The sequence below is a fragment of the Canis lupus genome, chromosome 36 (assembly GCF_003254725.2).
Source record: "Canis lupus dingo isolate Sandy chromosome 36, ASM325472v2, whole genome shotgun sequence".
Classification (NCBI taxonomy): Eukaryota; Metazoa; Chordata; class Mammalia; order Carnivora; family Canidae; genus Canis; species Canis lupus.
Window position 1 is genome coordinate 9,182,955 of NC_064278.1, and position 19,839 is coordinate 9,202,793.

At 37.2% G+C, this 19,839-nt stretch overlaps 1 protein-coding gene across 3 annotated transcripts in view; it reads right to left on the reverse strand.

The window, feature by feature from the left end:
• FIGN (fidgetin, microtubule severing factor) overlaps positions 1 to 19,635 on the reverse strand; it is a 145,024-nt gene extending 125,389 nt beyond the window's left edge. The window contains exons 1-2 of one of the 3 annotated variants that reach the window (XR_007408531.1): positions 18,756 to 18,924; positions 18,318 to 18,487 (exon numbers count right to left, since the gene is read on the reverse strand). Coding sequence is in view for 1 of the 3 variants with exons in the window: in XM_025471040.3 (XP_025326825.3) it covers positions 18,318 to 18,342 (25 nt within the window). In the remaining 2 variants the exon portion in view is untranslated. Of the gene's footprint in view, positions 1 to 18,317; positions 18,488 to 18,755; positions 18,925 to 19,336 lie in introns of those variants that run through there. The other 2 variants (XM_025471040.3, XR_004804041.2) reach the window with 2 other exon arrangements.
• Between the last annotated feature and the right edge of the window lie 204 nt (positions 19,636 to 19,839).

The window sequence follows — 19,839 nt, forward strand, 5'->3', positions numbered from 1 at the left end:
TGCCCCCCCTCCCCAGGATTTGGGCCCAGAGACCTAGTACTTTGGGGTGGGGGATGGGTGGGGCATGGAAAGAGAGAGAGAGAGAGAGAGGATCCGAAAGGGGCAGGTTTGGGTGATGCCTAAAAAAATATTTTAACACCTCTGGGGGCTTCCAGGGGGGGAGGAAAGCTGATAGAACAAGGCCAAGTGTTTTGTCGGCTTCGGGGTGATATCATAGTTGTGTTCAGTATCAGAAGTGTTGCGAGTACAGGCATCATCTCTATTCGCTTTGTGCCAGAAAGGTAAACACTGGATAGCACCGTGGATTAAAACAATAAGAAATCCCTTTCCTCGCAGGCTCTCAAGGCCGTGTTAATCGGGTGTAATTTTTAATGAACACTAGCTGCTTGGTACTCATTCAAGACATTTCATTAGAAGGTTATTCATTTAAAAATCGACGTTTCAACCATATCAAGCTGTAACCTTTCTTGAAATGTAAATGAATGGTTTAAATGAGAAGATTAATAAAGAAGGGATGTTCCAATTCCAAGCATGGCATGCTATGTATTTTTAAATTTGTCTATGCCAGATGCTGTCAGTCAGAACAAAAAACTGTCCAAGCAGACAATCTGTGCGTCTGAATGTTGATCATGTTGGAAAGTACAGGGGGGAGGGGGGGGGGAGTGTGTCAAGGATTCATGGTCCTTCATCTTTGCAGTAGAGCAAACACGTCTCTCAGTATAGCGACAGACAGCTGCTTCCACTTTCTAATGTGCCCTAACTTAGATCACTGAAAGAATTGTCAGCACTCAGAGAAACACACAAAGATAACACAGCCAGCTGCCATGGAGGGGAAAAACAGCACAGCTCAGAAGAAATGGGATTTGTTCCATTTGCATGATGCTGCCTCCCCTGGGCCCCTTTCTTTCAAATCCAAAGCACAAAAGACAACACTTAACATATTTGCTTAAAGATGACAACCTCATGTTGATTTCATTTGGATGTAACAGTGTCAGGATTACAGATATAAGAATATATTATATCTGTAACAGAGACTGACAAATGTACCCATCAGTGGAACTGTCTGATTCATCTGCTTATACAGCCATTTTACCATCCCAAGGGTGCCATCTAAGTAGTAACTTTAGAAGACTGAAGGTCTAATTTTATTACACCACATTTCAACCTACTAAACAATATTATTTCTAAAATAGATCATTTTTATTGGAAGTCTCCCTGATGAAAAATCCAGTAGACACCAGAGAATTTATGAACTGTATGGGTCCTTTGAACTCAATATACTGCCCATTTTAAACAACTTTTCTTGCTCTGTGGCAAAATCTCAGTATCAAATAAGTGAAAGGGAGGAAACATGTGTTTTGAGTATCTAAGTATATTGATATTAAACAGATTTTAGAGAAAGGAGAGGGGAGGGAGAAAGAGAGATTGATTGATTATATGGACGACTATAAAATCGGGCCTTACCTGGTCCATCTGAATAAATTCTTTGTGACCACTTGCGTCTGTCTATTCCCATATATGTCTTCCCTCAATACAACGTCCGTACTTTAGTAGCAACTATATGAATTATCGTTGCCCATCAATATCTTTTGGGCACATACCCAAACTAATTTCCAGTTAAGGTATTCTTCAGGTAGAGGATGAGACCGGAGAATGATTTAAAGCTAAACTGGCTAGCCACTAGCCCTCACGTGTAGGGCTTTGGAAGCTTTGGAAACCACAATTTTGCTCTGAAGCCCCCATACTTTGACAAACCTTTATCCTCTCTGTATTCTGGCTTCACTTTTTAAGCAAATAAAGAGATCTAGGATGGGGGGATTAAATCGATTTATTTGGATCTACAGTACTCCGACTTACTTGATTGGAATTATGGGGGCAAGGATGGGGACACAAGGAACAGGGAGAGAGGAAATACCCATTCCCTTCATATATGCAGAATGCACTCTGACACACACCCACGAGCACACACATAAATGCCTGGGCACATCCAGCCCCACAGTCCGACCAACTGACTTCCCATAATGAAATGCTGGCTCCCTATGCGCCTGCTTTGTCCAAAGGAAGCTCTACTGCATGTTGCTATTTACTGGCAACAGTATAATCCACTCATTTGGTCTTGTTTTACAAAATAGAGTTAACTGCTATATGTGAAATTTCTGCACAGCAGATGGTTACCAATCATTATTTTCCATTTGTTTAGTTTCCAGTAAGAACAAGAAAAACTGTGGAATAGTAATGCAAGGAAAACTAGCAGCCTGCATGATAACCCAACGAGTGCCAGAAGACGCATTTAAAAAAAAAATCACTTTTTATCACACAGTATATCAAAGCTAAATATAATTTTGAGGAATGAGGGGAGGTTATTCACCCCATCCCCATCCATAAAGGAAAATGCCATTTGAATAATTTATTTTATTTCGTAGTGCAAAATCCTTTAAGATTTAGCCTCTCCATTTTTTAAGTGATCAAAGTTTCTAGAAGCAACTTATTATAACCATTAATGTTTGTCATCACCCAAGCTGAAATCACTTTCTTTACCTCTAAGTGGCCCAGTTGTCCAACAGAAAATGGGAAGTAGGAGCCATTTGTGGACAAGTGCACATGCACAGAAAATTAAGCTGTAAATATCTGGGCCAGGTTATTACTGGAATCTGGGAACATCTGGGGCTACAGAACAAGCCAAGCCCCATTTCCACAATGTCCAGGTAATTGCTTAAATGATTTATACCTTACTGTTTCTATTAAAAATGTCTTTAAAGAGAAACATTTGTAGTCTGGGTTCTGCAATAAAAACTGGTATCTGATTTCACTTGCACAAAAATCTCGTGAAAGATGCTACATTTCTTCAAGGACATGTGCATGACTACACCAAACCCTGGACAAAGACGGGGCTGGAAGAAGGCGTGGTCAGTCGCTCAAAGAAAATGATCCTAGCAGGAAAGCAAATTATAAGTGGCTTATTTGTGATTGGTTTTTATTCTAATCAAAATAACCCGTTTAAAAAATTCTCTGCAGTACAAATATATTCAAGCCATTTTAGGGTAATCTATACCTCAATTAGCCATTTGCAATTTCAGTTTTAACTAATTTATCATAAACCTTGTTCACTGAATCTCTAACTGAACATCAAGCCAAACATATCCCCTAAGGGACAAGTAAGTGCCACCGGCCGGATAGACCTGGGCCACTTAGTTAAGAATCTGGAGTGAGATTTAAATTGGCTCACTTAGATGGTTTCTGTATGGAGCTACCAACTGGCCACTCAGAATGAAAGAGCTGTAGTGCTGTCATGTTTCATAGTTGCTCTACTGAATACAAACACACACACACACACACACACACGCACACGCACACACACACACAGCTATACTCACTTGAAATAATTTTATGTTTCATTTTAGATTTTAAGCCAAGAGGGCAAATATAGCTTCTTATTCTTCAACAATTGCCACATCTAGGCTTCATAAAAAATCCAGTTACTGACAACTTTCAACTATGCTTCTGAGGGAAGACAACAACGACAACAACAACAACAACATCCACTATTGACCACTGACTTTTTAATCATGGCTCCTTTTCTGTGGCTCCCAACTTCCATTACTACTGTCTCTGGGAAATCACCCAATTTTCCTCTGAGAGGACTAAAGGAAAAAAAGGCTGACATTTTAGGCATGAAGGATCTGCACTGATATTTTTATTTAGTTAGTTTAAAACCCCACAACTTCCTAAATATAAACTAGATCAAATTTTAAGCTATGTCGGGGTTTTTTAATTGTATTTATTTATTTTATTTGACAGAGAGAGAGAGAACACAAGCAGGAGGAGTGGGGGAAGGAGAGGGAGAAGCAGGCTCTCCTCTGAGCAGGGAGCCCCATCATGCAGGGCTTTACCCCAGTCCCAGGACCCTGGGGTCATGACCTGAGCCAAAGGCAGCAGCGAAACAGACTGAGCCACCCAGGTGCCCCTAAACTATGTCTTTTAAATCTTCCCTTGTCTTAGTTTGGTTTTTGGCAAGCTACCGCCGTAAGGATTTTTAGTTCATAGTTGTTACTCTCACTCTCGTGGATTTTAACTTATTTATTTAAGCAATTTTAGCTTGCTCCGTTTATTGAATGGTTTCCAGAACACCAGAAGAGCTGATTTAACAAAGGAACCGAACACATTATTTTAGTAAAACTACAAAAATGTTCTTGCTACTTTTCAAATTGTTTCATGATCTTTATTATTCTCCCTACAATGTCCTATCCTTCTATACTATTGAAGCTTTTTGCCAAAGATGCGGTGTTTTCATGCATTTAACTAAGCAACATTTGTCCACCATAGCTTACTTGATGGCATGTCTTCATAATGATCCGGGTTCAACAATCAGTACTGCACATATTTCTTTTATATAAAGTGTATGAGTTCAACCTAGATTTCAATATGAAGTGGTAAGATAACATCTAGAACTTTTTCAGATCTGAAGAGCCCAAATTAAAAGAAAACTAGTGAGCTTTCAGTAAAGGTTACAGGTTTCCTTAGTAAAATGGTGTCTTTAAAAGAATGACAATAGAGCCTTTGGTTTTTTTCTAGTTGGTTTTGTTTTTGGTTTTTTGTTTTGTTTCTTGGTTGTTTTTCTTTCACAAAGCAAGGTGAACAAGTGCTTTTCTCTGGTACGCCCATCTTTAGATTCAAATACATAAATATAAAATAGAAATCTTGTAAACTACTGTTCACTAACTCATTACAATTTCAACACTTTGATCAAATTGCACTTCCCTTAGAAAATTTTGTAACGCTATTTGTTGTAACATTAGTGACAGCTTTGAGAAAGAAACTGACCCTTCATAGGCATACAAACCCAACTGGTAATGCAGAGGAATCACTAGAAGACAAGGTCATTGGGTATAACCCCTGCTAAATTGCTTACTACCCAGTATTTAGTACAACATAAATTAATAGTGTCAGACACTATTTAAATATAAAACAAAAATATGCCAGTTAAATAAAATGCTAACCAAAGACATTCACAAACTACAGAGCCGATGAAAGTTCTCCTATCAACTAGTTTGCATCTTACATCTTATTTCCCTAAGTAGCATCATATTCCCAAGGAAATCTCTTTTGAATGCTGCTGGAGCACCTATTTGCACGCTGATTATTTATCAGAGAAAGGACAAAATAGAAAGAAATGCCTTGGGAGGTGCTGATTTCCCATGTTCAACCAAAGGCTGACTAACCTTATTTTGGCAAGAAGTTGATTTGGAAATCTCCTGGTCTAGTAGTTTATGATTCTGTAGACTCATTTTTTTCTGACTGCAAACATAGAAGGAAAAAAAAATATGCAGAGCATAGTGATTTGAAGCCATTTGTTACTACTTTACAATCAAAATAGGCTATGGATTTTTGTTCTGTAAGATTTTTCAAAATAGCATATAATGTTCTATTTTTATAAAATAGTTTAAATGCTCTCCTCTCCAGACATATGAAAATAGAATAAATGATGGTAAGCTCCTCTTAAGGTATATAATTATAAAACTATTTTTCAGGGTTATAAAGTCTTTCTTTGGTAATTCAATTACATAAAGAATATGGGAATTTCACTTTTTAAAATGAAATATACAATTTTAATATAGTTGTTCTTTAAATATTTTTAAAAGTATCTTCCAATTTTTTTTCAAGTAAGATTAATAAAAGATTAACCAACTGATAGTCTCCTATGCTTTTATCAATTCAATTCACCAAACATTTATAGAACATCTATTACAGGTCTTGCACCATACAGGAATGTTGAGAAGATTAAAAATAAAAAATGAATTAGAATTGTGCTCACAAGAAGTTTACAGTTTCATACGTGAGAAACAAAAGTGCCTTGCAATCTACGGTAGAGGAGAGATGATGGCAAACGATTGAAAAGAGGTTTTTTTTGTTTTTTTTGTTTGTTTGTTTGTTTTTTTTAATAGTTCTTAGGGGGGATTCCTGGGTGGCTCAGCAGTTGAGCATCTGCCTTTGGCTCAGGGTGTGATCCCGATCCAGGGATCGAATCCCACATCAGGCTCCCTGTGAGGAGCCGGCCTCTCTCTCTGCCTGTGTTTCTGCTTCTCTCTCTGTGTCTCTCATGAATAAATAAATAAAAATTATTTTTAAAAAATAGTTCTTAGGGAATACCAAGTAGATGTGGAAATGGATCCTGACTATGGTGGCTCAGGAAGTTTTCATAGATGATGCAACGTTGAGTTAGATATCCCAGTCCAGGTAGGATTTCAACAGGTGGAAAAAAGCATTCCAGGGAGTAAAAAGAGGATGAATAAAGAATAACTAGACATAAAACAGAGGAAAGATGGAATTGCTTCCAGTTTGATAAAAACACAAATTCATACTGAACTGTAGTTTATATATATTTTTAAAAGGATTCTAAGGGCCCAACTCCACTACTGCTCTAGTTAATCTGCTTGTCAGTCTATTTGTATTTCTTACAGGGAAAAAGCACTGACTAACTAATAGTCATCAACTCTCAAGATAGTAGAATTGCTGACATATTTGCTTACAACCAATTAGTAAGCATATTTAATGAATGGTTATCATCCCCCCTAAAGGGTTTAACAAAGTGATAAATGGTCCTTGAGCTTCTTTCCTTGTTTCCAAGACAATTTCTGTAGTTTCTTACAGAGAAACAAAAAAAATCTTTTTCATCAGCCACTGACCACTAGCAAGGTTCCAAATTACTCAAGCTTATCCTAATCCATGACCAAGCTGGTCACGTATTATATAGAACTGGAAAGAATCTTAATAGTCATTGGATCAGCTCTCCTTTTATAAAAAAGTAAAGAAGCTCAGAGAGGTTGAGTGACTTACACAGGGTCACCAATATGACAGACTCCAGGCTTCGGCTGACACTTTTCTTCACCACTTTCACTCTCCTGGGGTACTCTTATTAGCTTGGTGGCAATGTTTGTAAGATTCTTCATGGATCGTTGCTGAACTTTAGCAAGATAGGGAACTGACTCTAGCACACATCATTAGTACATTAAATTCTGAATGGATATCTCTAATTTTATGTCTTCAGGCAGTAATAATATTTTTAAGTAGTGAAAAGTTTAGGATCTCATCATGAAATGTATAAAGCTTTGGTTTAGAGAAGAGGTTCCTAATCCCAACTACACCAGATTCACTGGGGGAGCCTCAAAGAAACTGGGCCATCCCCTAAACTTCCATTTAACTAGTCTGAGGTAAGGCTTTGGCAGGTTTTTTTGTTTTGTTTTGTTTTGTTTTTTGGCCGCTAAAGTATATCGATGCTAGAATGCAGAGTAGACACAAAATTTATCATTAAACTCTGCTCAAATCAAATCATACATCTATTTTAATGATTCGAACCCCTATCATGGCAATAAATGCATTCTTTTCCAAAAAACCCTTAAAAAAGAAATACCCCAATCCTCAATGGATTTTCTTCTGTAATCTCACCTGAAGCCTAAACAAACTGAGTATGCTGAGGAAGAAAAAAGAGTCTAAGAGTAATATGAATCATCCTTAGAGGCATGTATAATTTTGTTCTTTTTCAAACCGTGAGGGAAAAGAGGGGGAATAGTTCTTTTAATTTGTATGATCACAACTCCCGTATGTTCAAGATTTGATACAGAATGTGCCATTATAAAAAAAAAAAGGGAATATGATTTGTGTATAGATTATGGAGCTGCATACTATTTGACGTGCACTGGTCGGTCAGTAATTCTTTTTTTTTTTTTTCTTTTTTGGCTTTTTTAATTTCAACTATATGACAGATGCTAACAAAAGTTCCTGTGGTAATTATTTCACAATATATGTAAGTCAAGCCATTAAAAAAATCACAATAAATAAATGTTTCCCTACGTGCCAAGCACTGTGTTATTTTGCAAAAATTACTTAATCAATTCCTTATAACAACCACATGAGGTAGGTAGGTATCCATTTTACAAATGAAGAAAAAAGAAGCTTAAAGGGTTAAATATCTTGTCCAAGATCAACGACTGAATTCAAGTTTACTAAAATCTTCAATGTCATCTAGTAACTGTTCCTCATTGTTCAACAACTATGAAAAACAACTTTCTTATTCACACTGCCTAAAATTTTTGGTAACAAAATACACATCTTGGCACTACAGTTCCATATGAAGAAACACTGGTCACTAATTCTTAATAAATGATCAGTTTTCTCACATAATTACATTAGGATTTGATTTTTTTTAATTGCCAATATCATTTTTAGCAAGTCACATGAAGATCGTCATTATCCTTGGCTTTCCTCAGCAACTTCTGTAATTTATTTCCCTTTAACTACTTCCCCATTCCTACAAGTTGTCTTTCTCCTTGTGTCCATGCCAAAAATGCTGCTATACTTCCTCCCACTACACAGCTCAATATCCTCTTAATTAATTCAAACTACCTCCTCATGGTGTAAATATCATATTCTAGGAGCTCAAGTGAAATTTGATTTTCCAGATGATCAAATAATAACCAGCCCTACAGATAAATACTAAAAAACCAAAACCAAAACAAAACACAATGAAAATCCAGCTCATCAAAACAGGACACAGGCCTGAGTAAAACTGGAACCCAGCAGCAGGAGGATGGATGAGGCAGCAAGGTTCACAGCAAGTCTGCAGACAAGATAGGTAGAAAACCTTGTTCTCCCTGCCCCGAGCACAAGGACACCTGCAGATCTGGTTGTTAGAAATTATAGATAAATACAAAAAAATATACGGATTTAGGTACGCGTGTGCGTTACAATAAATACATCAGCAACATCTACCATATGATAGCCTAGGAACAGTGGCATTTTGGTAAAGGTAGGTTTCAGAGAAAGAGAATTATATTGGGGTAAAGTTGTGGATTTTTGCGCATCATTATAAGCAAATCTATACCACATGTTGTAGTTCTCAGTGGTATTTTTAAAGACAAACATTACAAAATAGTTTCCCCTTAAGGTCTTCCTACTTTGATCTTAAAACAAAATAAAACGACACAAAAATAGAACAAACAAGCAAAACAGCCCATTAATGAATTGTATGGGTTCATCGAGGACTTATTATTAAAAGAACGAAACACAATAAAGATCTTCCAATAGAATTTCCTCCTAATATTTCAACTGCTTAAATGTTATTAATGATGATTTTACACTCGTGTTAAAAAAAAAAAAAAGTCCCAAAAGGAATTCTGCATGTGTACAGGATGTTTCTCTTTCTCAAGAGACATTAGCTCAGTCTCAACATCCATTTCTGAGTAAGGTTCTTTGGTGCTCCTGCCTTACCATCGTAAATAAATTCATATTGTGATAGGTGATTGGTACGCTTTTAATTATATAAAGTACATCTTTCCAATTGGGAAACCCTTATTCTTAGTACATTTAAAAACCTTCCCATAGAGCAAATACTGTTCATGTAGGTATATAAAATTCCAAAGGTGCTGATATTTTCTCCTTCCAGTTTGTCAGACAAAGATATAGGTCATTCAGGGTCCCAATGTCTCCGTTTGGGTCATATCAGTATTCCCTCAAAAATATGGCTTAATCTTCTGAATAATACAAATGAAAACCTCTCCTTAAAGAAGAATTTTGCACCAATACCATTGGCATAGGGTACAATGATCCGGGCAGGGGATTAGACCCACATCTTTTCTAAGTTGGGCCTAAAATTGACTCCAGATTTGTGACTCATGAACGGAAAGTCAGTTCCAATATAGATACGCTTTAAAAAGTAAAAATGGCTATTATTCTTAACAAGTTACATATTGGGTATTATTCTTAAAAATGACTCATAAAATATCTTTTTAAGTACTTAAAGTCATGAATATGTTCTACTCTTTTACCTTTGCTTGAATGCAATTTTTCATTTTCCAGGAAAGGATACATTTTCTAACTAACCCGTTAACCTAATTACTCATAAAGAAATACCAAAAGTGTCCCTGACATTGATACCTTCACAAAGAAATGCATCTATGCACATGCACAGGAGCATATTCCATTTAGATAATCAAAACTGTAATTTTTATTTAAAAGATTCCCGCCATTCCTAGCGGTGAAATTTATCAAAAGTGCTTAAAGTTTGCAAACATGAGAACTGTCCTATCCAGATCTTTATTTCTTCATTCATGTACTCAAACCCAAAAGTATTAACTCTTAGGCTTAAAAGAATAACAGTATTCTGTTTATTTAATGGTCTTTGTTTGATCTTAAATGGGGTTTGTAATGAAAATGCCTTCAATCTGAAGGCAGCCTTTTATCCTATTCAGAATAATTATCTTGTAAGATTAAAATCAGTGAATCATACCTAATTAAGATTTATAATTTAGCATCATTCAGGTATATGATCTAAGAGAAAGAGTTTACAGTCTTAACTTCCATTTGAAAATGGAAAGGGAAAAGAAGTGAATAAAAGGGAAATACCACAGTCACATTTGGGGCATAACAATGCACCATATTGCCACAGATTTACCCAGATTCCTGGTTTAATCCTTTTCCAAGGCCAAACATGTATTGTAAAAATATACCAAAGTCCAGGAGTAAGGTGAGAAAAGAAGGATTCCGATTTAAATTCTACTACAGAATTTGTAGCCCGGTTATAGAATACTAAAAAAAATATGCTTGGTGGCTAACCACCGATCAAAATACTACAAGTTTATCATGCTTTTAATGGAAAAAAAAAAAATCTCTAAACTGCAGGGTGAATTTATAATTAAATGGGACACGGTTGTAATAGTTATTTTCAAGCCTCCTTTCATTAAAGTACATATCAACTGAGAGAGCTATGCCTTGTTATTACACAGGGCAAAGATTTTTCTTCTTAGAAGGTCTCATATATAGTATTTCTCTCCACAAAGTCTAACAAGGCATTCAAAATAAGTTCAATTTTTTTTCTTCCTCAGAAATATCTTTAAAGCCCCCCACCCTCACCCCAGTCTTGGATTACAGAAAAGAATAGTTACTTTTCCGAGGTCTTTGATATTTCCTTTCCTGGCAGAGTCATCTGATGTGAGAAATACCTTTTGAAAATAAATGGTACAACTTCAAGTGCACTCAGATCCATTACTTGCTGGACATTCCATCGTATCTCAGTTTTGATTTGAAAAAGCCGCTTGACTTCAAAATTTAGTTTTAGGTATCTCAATATGAAGCTTGATCTCATTGAGAAGTATCTTGGGAAGCAACAATGTCAACGTTTTGTCCACCCCTCCACAGACAATGTTCAAACCCAAGGAGAAAGGAGCCCTACCTGGTGACTACATTATTCAAGGGGAAGGGGGTTATTTCAATCCAGGTTCAGAAACCAAGTTCACAATCTGAATATAACATACTGCATAGTTAATGCTACTGCATGGAGGAGTTACTCTGCATCTTTAACACAGCTGTCACCACATGTTTATATAGCTACGATGCCACTTTCTAATGTCAAAATATCAATGCTGCTACTGTTATAACAAGGTAATTATTTTTGCGTTTGCCCCTTTTGTCTGAATGGCACTCAGTGGGTTGTGCTTTTATTTTTTATTGGTCAGGATTTTCTGCATATTTAGATAATCTAGGATTCTACATGAGAAATACATCTTTTACGTAGGCTTGAAACTTACGTGGGGTAGGGATGGTACATGGCGACAGAGAGACTCCCAGGCTCTTACCACAGATCTGACTAAAATCCTCCCACCCCAATCATTCTGAGCCTGGGAACACATATTTAAGTATGTACCTGATGTACCTGCATGCAAACAATGACAAAACACAGGTTCCTTTTAAGAATCTCTGCACAAAAATTCATGGGATGTATGGAGCACCTCTGAGCAACATGAGGTAAATGCAAATATTTCTGTCGCCAATTCATGTACAGAAAGAGCAGAAAATCTCTAATGGTCCATTTACCATCGATTCTCTCACTCAGTAACCATCAGTATTTCTTGGGCAGAGGCACATGGAATACTTGTGGGATAGTCAGTGTCTTAAGCAGGAAACCCAGTGACTTCCACAAAGCAGGCCCTCGATAAAAGTTTGTGGGTTGTGAAGGCAGGGCCAGCCTCATTGCCCTGCGACCTGTGCACACTCCCAGGGTCCCCCACACAAGGGCCCTGCGCTTGGTTTACTGCTCTGCTGTTGCTGTCTTGAATTTTTAATAAGTTTTGAACAAGGTGCCCCACATTTTATTTTTGCACCAAGCCCCAGAAATTATGTAGCCAGCCCTAGGTGACGGTGACAATGCGTGCTGATGGGTAAAGATAATAAATCAAAAGAACAGCCAAAAGTTTACAGTTACATCTGGAAACCCAAGGCTTCATGTTACACTACTTTAAAATTTTTATTTTGAATGTTTCCATGAATAATACCTCCTCAGGAACCAAAGCATGAAAGTAGAGGTCATTCGTCCTCAGATGAGTTTACCGTCATATGTATATGGCATTTAATCAATCGTCAGTTGCTTAAAAAGCGTCCAATTGACATAAGGCAAACATTGCTTGAATCTGGGAAAAGAGAAAGACTTTTTTTTTTTTTTTTTTTTTGGTAGATGAAGAAAATGCAGTTTCTGTTCTCTTGCCAGCAATAATATATCCACAAGTGGAATGGAGTAAATACATACATTACCAGCAGAAATCAAAACTCGTAAGAAAGGAACTGAGTAAAGGTGTTTTTGATATTAAGAAAACATTTTATGGGTATTTTACATTATGTATTCTGCAGGAAGAAAATCCTTCTTGTAAGCTCTATTACCACTGTTAAACTTTTAATGAAAGCTACTCTTGATTGAAAATGAAAACAAAAGTCCAGTAAGAAACGAATTTCCCAATATTATAAAAAAATACTTTCTAAAAAGGATCTCCCAACATAAAAATATAAATACTTCAGCTGGGTTGCAGGGTTAAAAAAAAAAAAAAGCTTAACCTTGGGCCTCCATAGAATAAACTACGCATACTACAGTCAAGATGTATTGGTTTCAAAAATGATTGGAAGAGCCATACTATCAATGTCTCGTGAAAGTCACAGGGGCTCAAACATAAGCGAACAAATCCATTTGTACATATATTTAACATAAATGCTTCTGAACTGCAATTCTCCTTTGAATCCACTGCTTCTAATAACTCGGAAACAACAGCCCACCATATGCAATGTTAAGCAAAGTGTCAATACTCAAGTAACAAGACAACAAACAGATTTGTTGCATAAAATATGTAAATATTATTAACGGAAAGTGCCATATGATAGCTCGTGTTTGGATGGTTTCTGATCACCTATCCTCTTCTGCAGCCTCAGTGTCTTAGCTAAGACTAGCATCAACAGGTAGCGTCCACATGTGCTATGCGGAGGCACAGCTCCTGAGCAGGCATCTGTGCTGCTGCCTGAAGGAAACAGCATACCCACCTGCTTTTGATTTGCTGCAAACTTATCAGTACAATTTATTTTTACCATATTCTTGCCTACTCCTTATTTCCACTATCTGCATTTCTCGTGGTAAGCATCTTTCAAGTAAAATTGCCACTTGAATGATAACATCAAAAATACCAAAAAGATCAGTAATCAGCAATCAGGTCAAAGCAGCTATGCTTGAAATTTCTACCATGAGTTAAGTAAAAAAGTTCATGATAAAAATTCAAGTTTAGAAAAAAAGGAATTACAAAATCCAATTATGAAAAGCACTTGCTAAACAAGCATTTATTTTCAGTTTTTCAAAAAAGTTTTATTTTTCATAGACGAAAAAAATTAGTTATAGTGTGTGTGTGTGTGTGTGTGTGTGTCAGACAGAGAGAGAGAGAGAGAGAGAAAGAGAGTGTGTGTTAATTGAAGATGGAATCATTTTCGGACTTGGTAGAACAAAATAATTTCTAGTTCAACTGATTTTAATGAAACATTGGCCTTTATATACCCCCCAAAAAGAGATGATAATAGTAAGATTTTTTTCAATGAAGGGAAAAAATTGCATTGTTTCCTGTGCCATTTGTTTATTCTATCAATGACTCAAGATAAAAAAGCAGATATGCTGATTAATCAAGTCTTATTGATTAGTAGCATATGTCAATATTTCACACAAATGTCTACAGAATAATTTCTCCCAATCAAAAATTTATAAATCAATTTCAATTCCTGGTAATTAAATGTATTATTAGCCGTAGAACAATAAATGTGGTACTTTGTAAAAGTAGAATATGAAATTTATATTCAAGAGTATATTGATCAAAGGCAAAACAGCAAACATTTCTATTAACCAAGGTTCTAAGAACAAACTGGAAAGTACAAAACATAAAAGCTTGCAATTGTTTCAAATACACCTAGCAATTCTGCTGATTTCGGTCCATTAAAACTGATTACTTAATTAGGCAATCATTCAAGGCATCTAAACATTCACAGACAAAAACAGGGAGTCATTAGCATAGCCGTCTTCACCTTGAGATGAAAATCCTGAAAAAATGTTGCAGACACATAAACTTTCGAGATCTGTCCCCACGCATAAACCAAGCAAAATATTGAAATCTAAAAGGTAACAGCCAAAGCTCAAGAAAAAAAAAAAAAAAAAAAGAATTTACCTAAATGATACCACTCATTTGTCTTTTCAGGTAGCTAATACCTTATCCTAGAAAAGTCAAGTTAGAAAACAGATATTCTCTATTGATTCTTGGAAGTACTACTTTTCTCCCCTCCGGTCATACTCTTATACTATCTAAAAGTAATTAATATAATTTCTGCTCTCTTGTATGTCTATCAGAAGTACCTGCCTACAAAAAGGTTTTCAAAGTTCCTACCTAACATGAATAAAAACAACAAAAGATTTTCTATTTATGAAAAAAAAAAGAAAGAAAGAAAGAAAGAAAGAAAGAAAGAAAGAAAGAAAGAAGAAAGAAAGAAAGAGAAAGAAAGAAAGAAAGAAAGAAAGAAACCCACAACCGAGTACTGGAACCTCAGCCACTAGAGTCTTTAATGTAACTGAAGAAAAAATAATAATAATAATCATCTCTATGTTTTCACTCAGAAGATACCAGAAATAATTTCAAGAATATCCACTGATTTGGTACAGTCAAGAAGAAAGAAAAATATTCTCTCTAAAAAGAAAAAAAAAGGTTCCTGAAATAATTCTAAAGAGACCCTATAAACTGTCTTTTTAGGAGAAGAGAAAAAGCAAGTCAACTCACACACAGAGCTTCCAAACAGAAGTCTTACTCTCTTCCAGGAAAACAACAATGAGACTTTATTACCCTGCTATGATTCTTTCATTTCGGACATGATTAATTAGCAAGTATTACACTTCCCAAAACTCCCACTACACTCTTCGTGGTCTATCAGCCTAGTTGTTGAGACATCCATATGAAATAACAAGCAGCCAACAGCAGTAGAAGACAAGTATCCAAAAACTATTTCAAAGAAGGAACACTTCTCTCATATCTTTGCCTCCCAAAATGAAGCAGACTGCTTTTAACTGCTTTCACCAAAAAAAAAAAAAAAAAAAAAAAAAATTCCTTAATTGGTCATTTTCTACACAATACCTTTTAAATTTTGAATAATGCATGCAATATATTCAGTATTTAAGAATACATGACATGGCTTATTTGTTACCTACCTATATCTTCAGGCTGGAATTCCAAAAAGACTTGAGTGAGCCCATGTAGTTTTACACTGATAACCATCCACATGCACAACTAATAAACAGTAAAGATGATGTGAGCAAGCACGTTTTGGGAAATGGTTTTCATAGGGGGAAAAAAATGTTTCTTCCCCAAAGAAAAGCTAGTAGTCACACATATAATGATGATAGGAAACAGCAGTAAAGAACTCAAAGAGAGGATGAAAGGAAGAGGACAACTCCAAAAACTGAATGAATGAAAACTCTGATTCTCTGCATGTTGTTTCAAAACACCCTCTCGAAAATAATTTTCCCTTTAAAACAATCTATCTTCAAAACGTCCATGTGAGCCACGAGGCCAGCTATAACTGAATGTACTATAAATATATATTTAACAGCCATCAGTTTATAAAGGCTAGGGTCTCCCCCCTCAACCTTTCAACTCTTAATGTCCAAAAAACTTCACACGTAGTACAGTACTAATAAATAGATCTTGTTGGTTCCAGGAAACATTTTTTTTAATCTATTCTGGTCATAATATCTTTGCTTTTTTTCTGTTGTATTAAATTTAGGATCAAAAACATCAAAGCAGCTTCCACCTCGGACCTAACTTTTAGAGAATCAATGTGACAAGGCAGTCCCTGATAGATGTTTCTCTTGATAAACGACTTGTTCAAAAGAGACATTGTAGCTTTCATTTCCTGACCACAACACACTTTTAATTTGCAACAGCAGAGCTGCCAGAGTGAGAGCACTTGCCCACTTTCCAGCCTTTTAGGTTTGTAGCTCTGGCTCCTTTAGGCCACACGTGTAAGACAAACAAAATCTAAAAATAATCAGAGTGATAGAATTACAAAATAGGAACCACTAATGCCACTTTATACGTACACACAAGTGTCTACTTTATATATCTATGAATAGAAATACACAGATATAAACTTTTCCTGCCCAGAATTCTAGTGTGTGATAAGGCTCCTGAGTGACCATCATTTGCACAACAGGCATTTAAACAGAGAGAAATAAATTATGTGACTATTATTTAATAGTAAGCAGAGACAGGGGAGGGGGGCAATTTACACACTTAAATCTGCTGTTAAATGTCATGAATTACATGACTGCCTACCCCAACGTGTTTTTTACACATTATTGCAATGATTATTATTACTACTACTACCCAGAAATCACATTTAAGTATCAATACGGTGAACAGTCAAACCATCCAATTTCTGCTCTCAGCACATTGTCCGAGCTCCGATTTAAAATTTATAAATGTAATATCCTCCTCATCACAGGCAGCAGCCCAATCTGCTCTGAATATATATTACAGCTTTAACATCACAGAGGGAAATCGCCCATCTGGCAATCCCATTCGCTCCAACAGCTCCGGGGGAAAAAAAGCTGTGCTCTCTCCTCCTTAAAACATTTCTCAGGGCAAATTATGTGCATCTAAAATAAACAGTCTTCTTATTGATCGCTTCAAAGTCAACAAGTTCCAAATGCAAAATTCAAATCCTTTCTATCGTGTGAGAGCAGTGTGTGTTTAGCTCAATAGTCACCAGAGTCCAACCAGAAGTGTATGTCGCGCAACGGCTCTTGCACTGCCTTTCCTTGTATTCACATTTGTGTTATGAGAGAGCGGTAACCACGGCCACATTACAGACCCCTGGCAGCTTTGCCCCACTGCTATTTCTTTCTTTCACATTCTCCCTTTCCTTCTCTCTCTTTTCAGGGTGAATGCATGGTGGTGGGGTAAATGTAGCAAAAAAAAAAAAAAATCCCCAAAAAACAACAACAACAAAAAACCCACCCCCCCACCCCCACACAAACAACAACAACAACAAAAACCCAAACCAGTAGAAAGTGGACATATCCTGTGGTTATGCAAAATACTTTGAACATCTTTTTGTTGTTGTTCCCTCTTAGTCTTAATTGAATATCACAAAGTGTAGACACGGCACGGTCACAAGAGCCATTGAAAACCCCCTCTCACTCCTTTATCTGACCTTTTTTTTTTTTTTTTGTGAAGAAAGAGGAAAGAGCGATTTCAAACAAAGTCAATTTCAGTGCTTGATTATTTAATTCTGTCACAGGTTAAAAGTAAAAAGCGCTGACAGGCAGACAAGTGAATGGCAAGGGGAAAAAAAAAAAAACTACCACTGTTCCTTAAAAGGCATTAAGGGCTTAAGGCAATCAAAATTTATTTTTTTTTTATTTTCATGTAAAAGATACCCCTTCACTCACTCACCCCCCCCCAAAAAAAAAAAAACCCACACTCAGATGAACTGATTACTCCACAAAGTGTAATCATCCAAAGAGCAGACAAATTGCATGAATAGGTTGAGAAAAAAATTTTCAGCCAGTTTTGTGTGTGTACATATATATATACTTTCATTAGTAAGCAGTCTTTCCCCACACTCCCGCCCTCTCCCCTCTCCTCCCCAAAAAAACCCCACACTGAGTTTAACTAATTTACATACCATTTGACTTCAGCGGCTATCTAGTGCATTACTAGTAACATGCAACTTTGGGATTAGCGCTAAAACCGATAAAAGTGGACTCCAGTAATGTATTAATCAAAACTGAAATATAAACAAGTGATAGCAAAAGCAAACAAGCATTTTGACAGATTAAAATATACATATACATATATTTAAAGGAATTCTATATCATGAGCATCTGCTTCCCAAGGAGAGTCTTCAATGGTTTTTATCATGCTATTTAATTTGTCTTTCCTATTTAGATGCAAAGGAAGTAAATTCCAAAACTGACATACCATAAACACTGGTGCTACTGATCATTTCTTGCTGGCAGCACAAAAAGCTGAATTGGATTTCTCACAAGCAGGAATTCCAAAGGTTGCTTTTCATTAAAGCCACTTTTCCTCTCAGCTATCAAATGTCACTGCCTTGAAACGTGGGCCCTTTCGTCAGGTATTCATTTAACCTACATGCATATAATTAAGGGGGAAAGCAACATCAACAAAAAGGGGATCTCAGATCACAGGAGAAGAAAGAAAGGAAAAAAAGCACATGACCAGGAATGCAAGTCCATGTCAATTTCACTCACTCCCATTGAAACTAACAAGAGCTCCGGGGAGGACGGTAATAGGATCAGTGGATTGTATATACCATTAAATTATACATCTTTCTCTCCCGTTCCTTGCCAACAATACGCCCACCACGCTGTGCCCCCTCCGAGCCGATGTGCTTACATTTTTCTGCAACCGATCTTCTGACATTTTCACGTTCCCCCAGCCACGAGACTGCAATTTAACCTCAACTTTTTGTGTGTGCAAGATTCTTATTTACACTTCTTATTTACTTAGAAGTTAGTTCCCGAAGAAAGTCTAGCCCCACCCTATGGCTCCGCTTTCTTAGGGTTGTGTGTGTGTGTGTGTGTTTTAATTTTTGAAGTAAAAAAAAAAAAAAAAAAAAAAAAGATAGTAGTAAGTAAGCCCAAATAGAGCGGAAAACGAGCTTCTTGCTATCGCGAACTCTTAATCCAATACTATTGTTACAATGATTAAGCAGTAAAAAAAAAAAAAAAAAAAAAAAAAAGGTGCATTATAATGTTTCGGGGCTACTTTGTACAGAGGAATTAGACAGCAGGTTGGCGTATGGAGTAGAAGCGAATGCAAACTGGATTTAATGTGCACGGCACAAGGCGAAGATCTCCTCTTATTGCGGGTCTCGGATTTATTTATGTTCTTTAAAAAATAAAACACAAACAAACAAACAAACAAAAAAAAAACAAATTTAAACAGATGGTAGGAAACTGAGGAGCTCCCCTTACCTGAACGCGCGGAGCGAGGCGCCGGCGGGTTAGCGCAGCATCGATCCGAGGTGTTTGCTGATGAATGGAAGCCGGGGTTAAGTGAAGGTGCCTATGATTTGAAATCATTCCAAGTTTTTGAAGGGAAGACGGACTGCAGCCTCTGCCATGTTGGAATTTCAAACCCAAAACAGCTGCTTGGAAGGAGCCAGCATGCCAGCGGCTGGGCGCAGGCGCAGAGCGCCGCCGAGCCAAATTCAAATCACTTTCACACTAAGAGCCAAAGATCAGTTTTCAAAGGAGAGAGAGGGAGAGGGAGACGCGGGCTGCCGGGCGGGAGGCGGACGGGAGGCCGCGGCGGACGGGCGGCGGGAGCACCGGGGGGCGGGGGGAGCACCGGGGGGGGGGGGAGACCGGGGGGCGGGGAGGGCACCGGGGGGGGGGGAGGAACACGGGGGACGGAGGGGGGCACCGGGGGGGCACCGGGGGGCGGGAGGGGCACGGGGGGGAGCACCGGGGGTCGG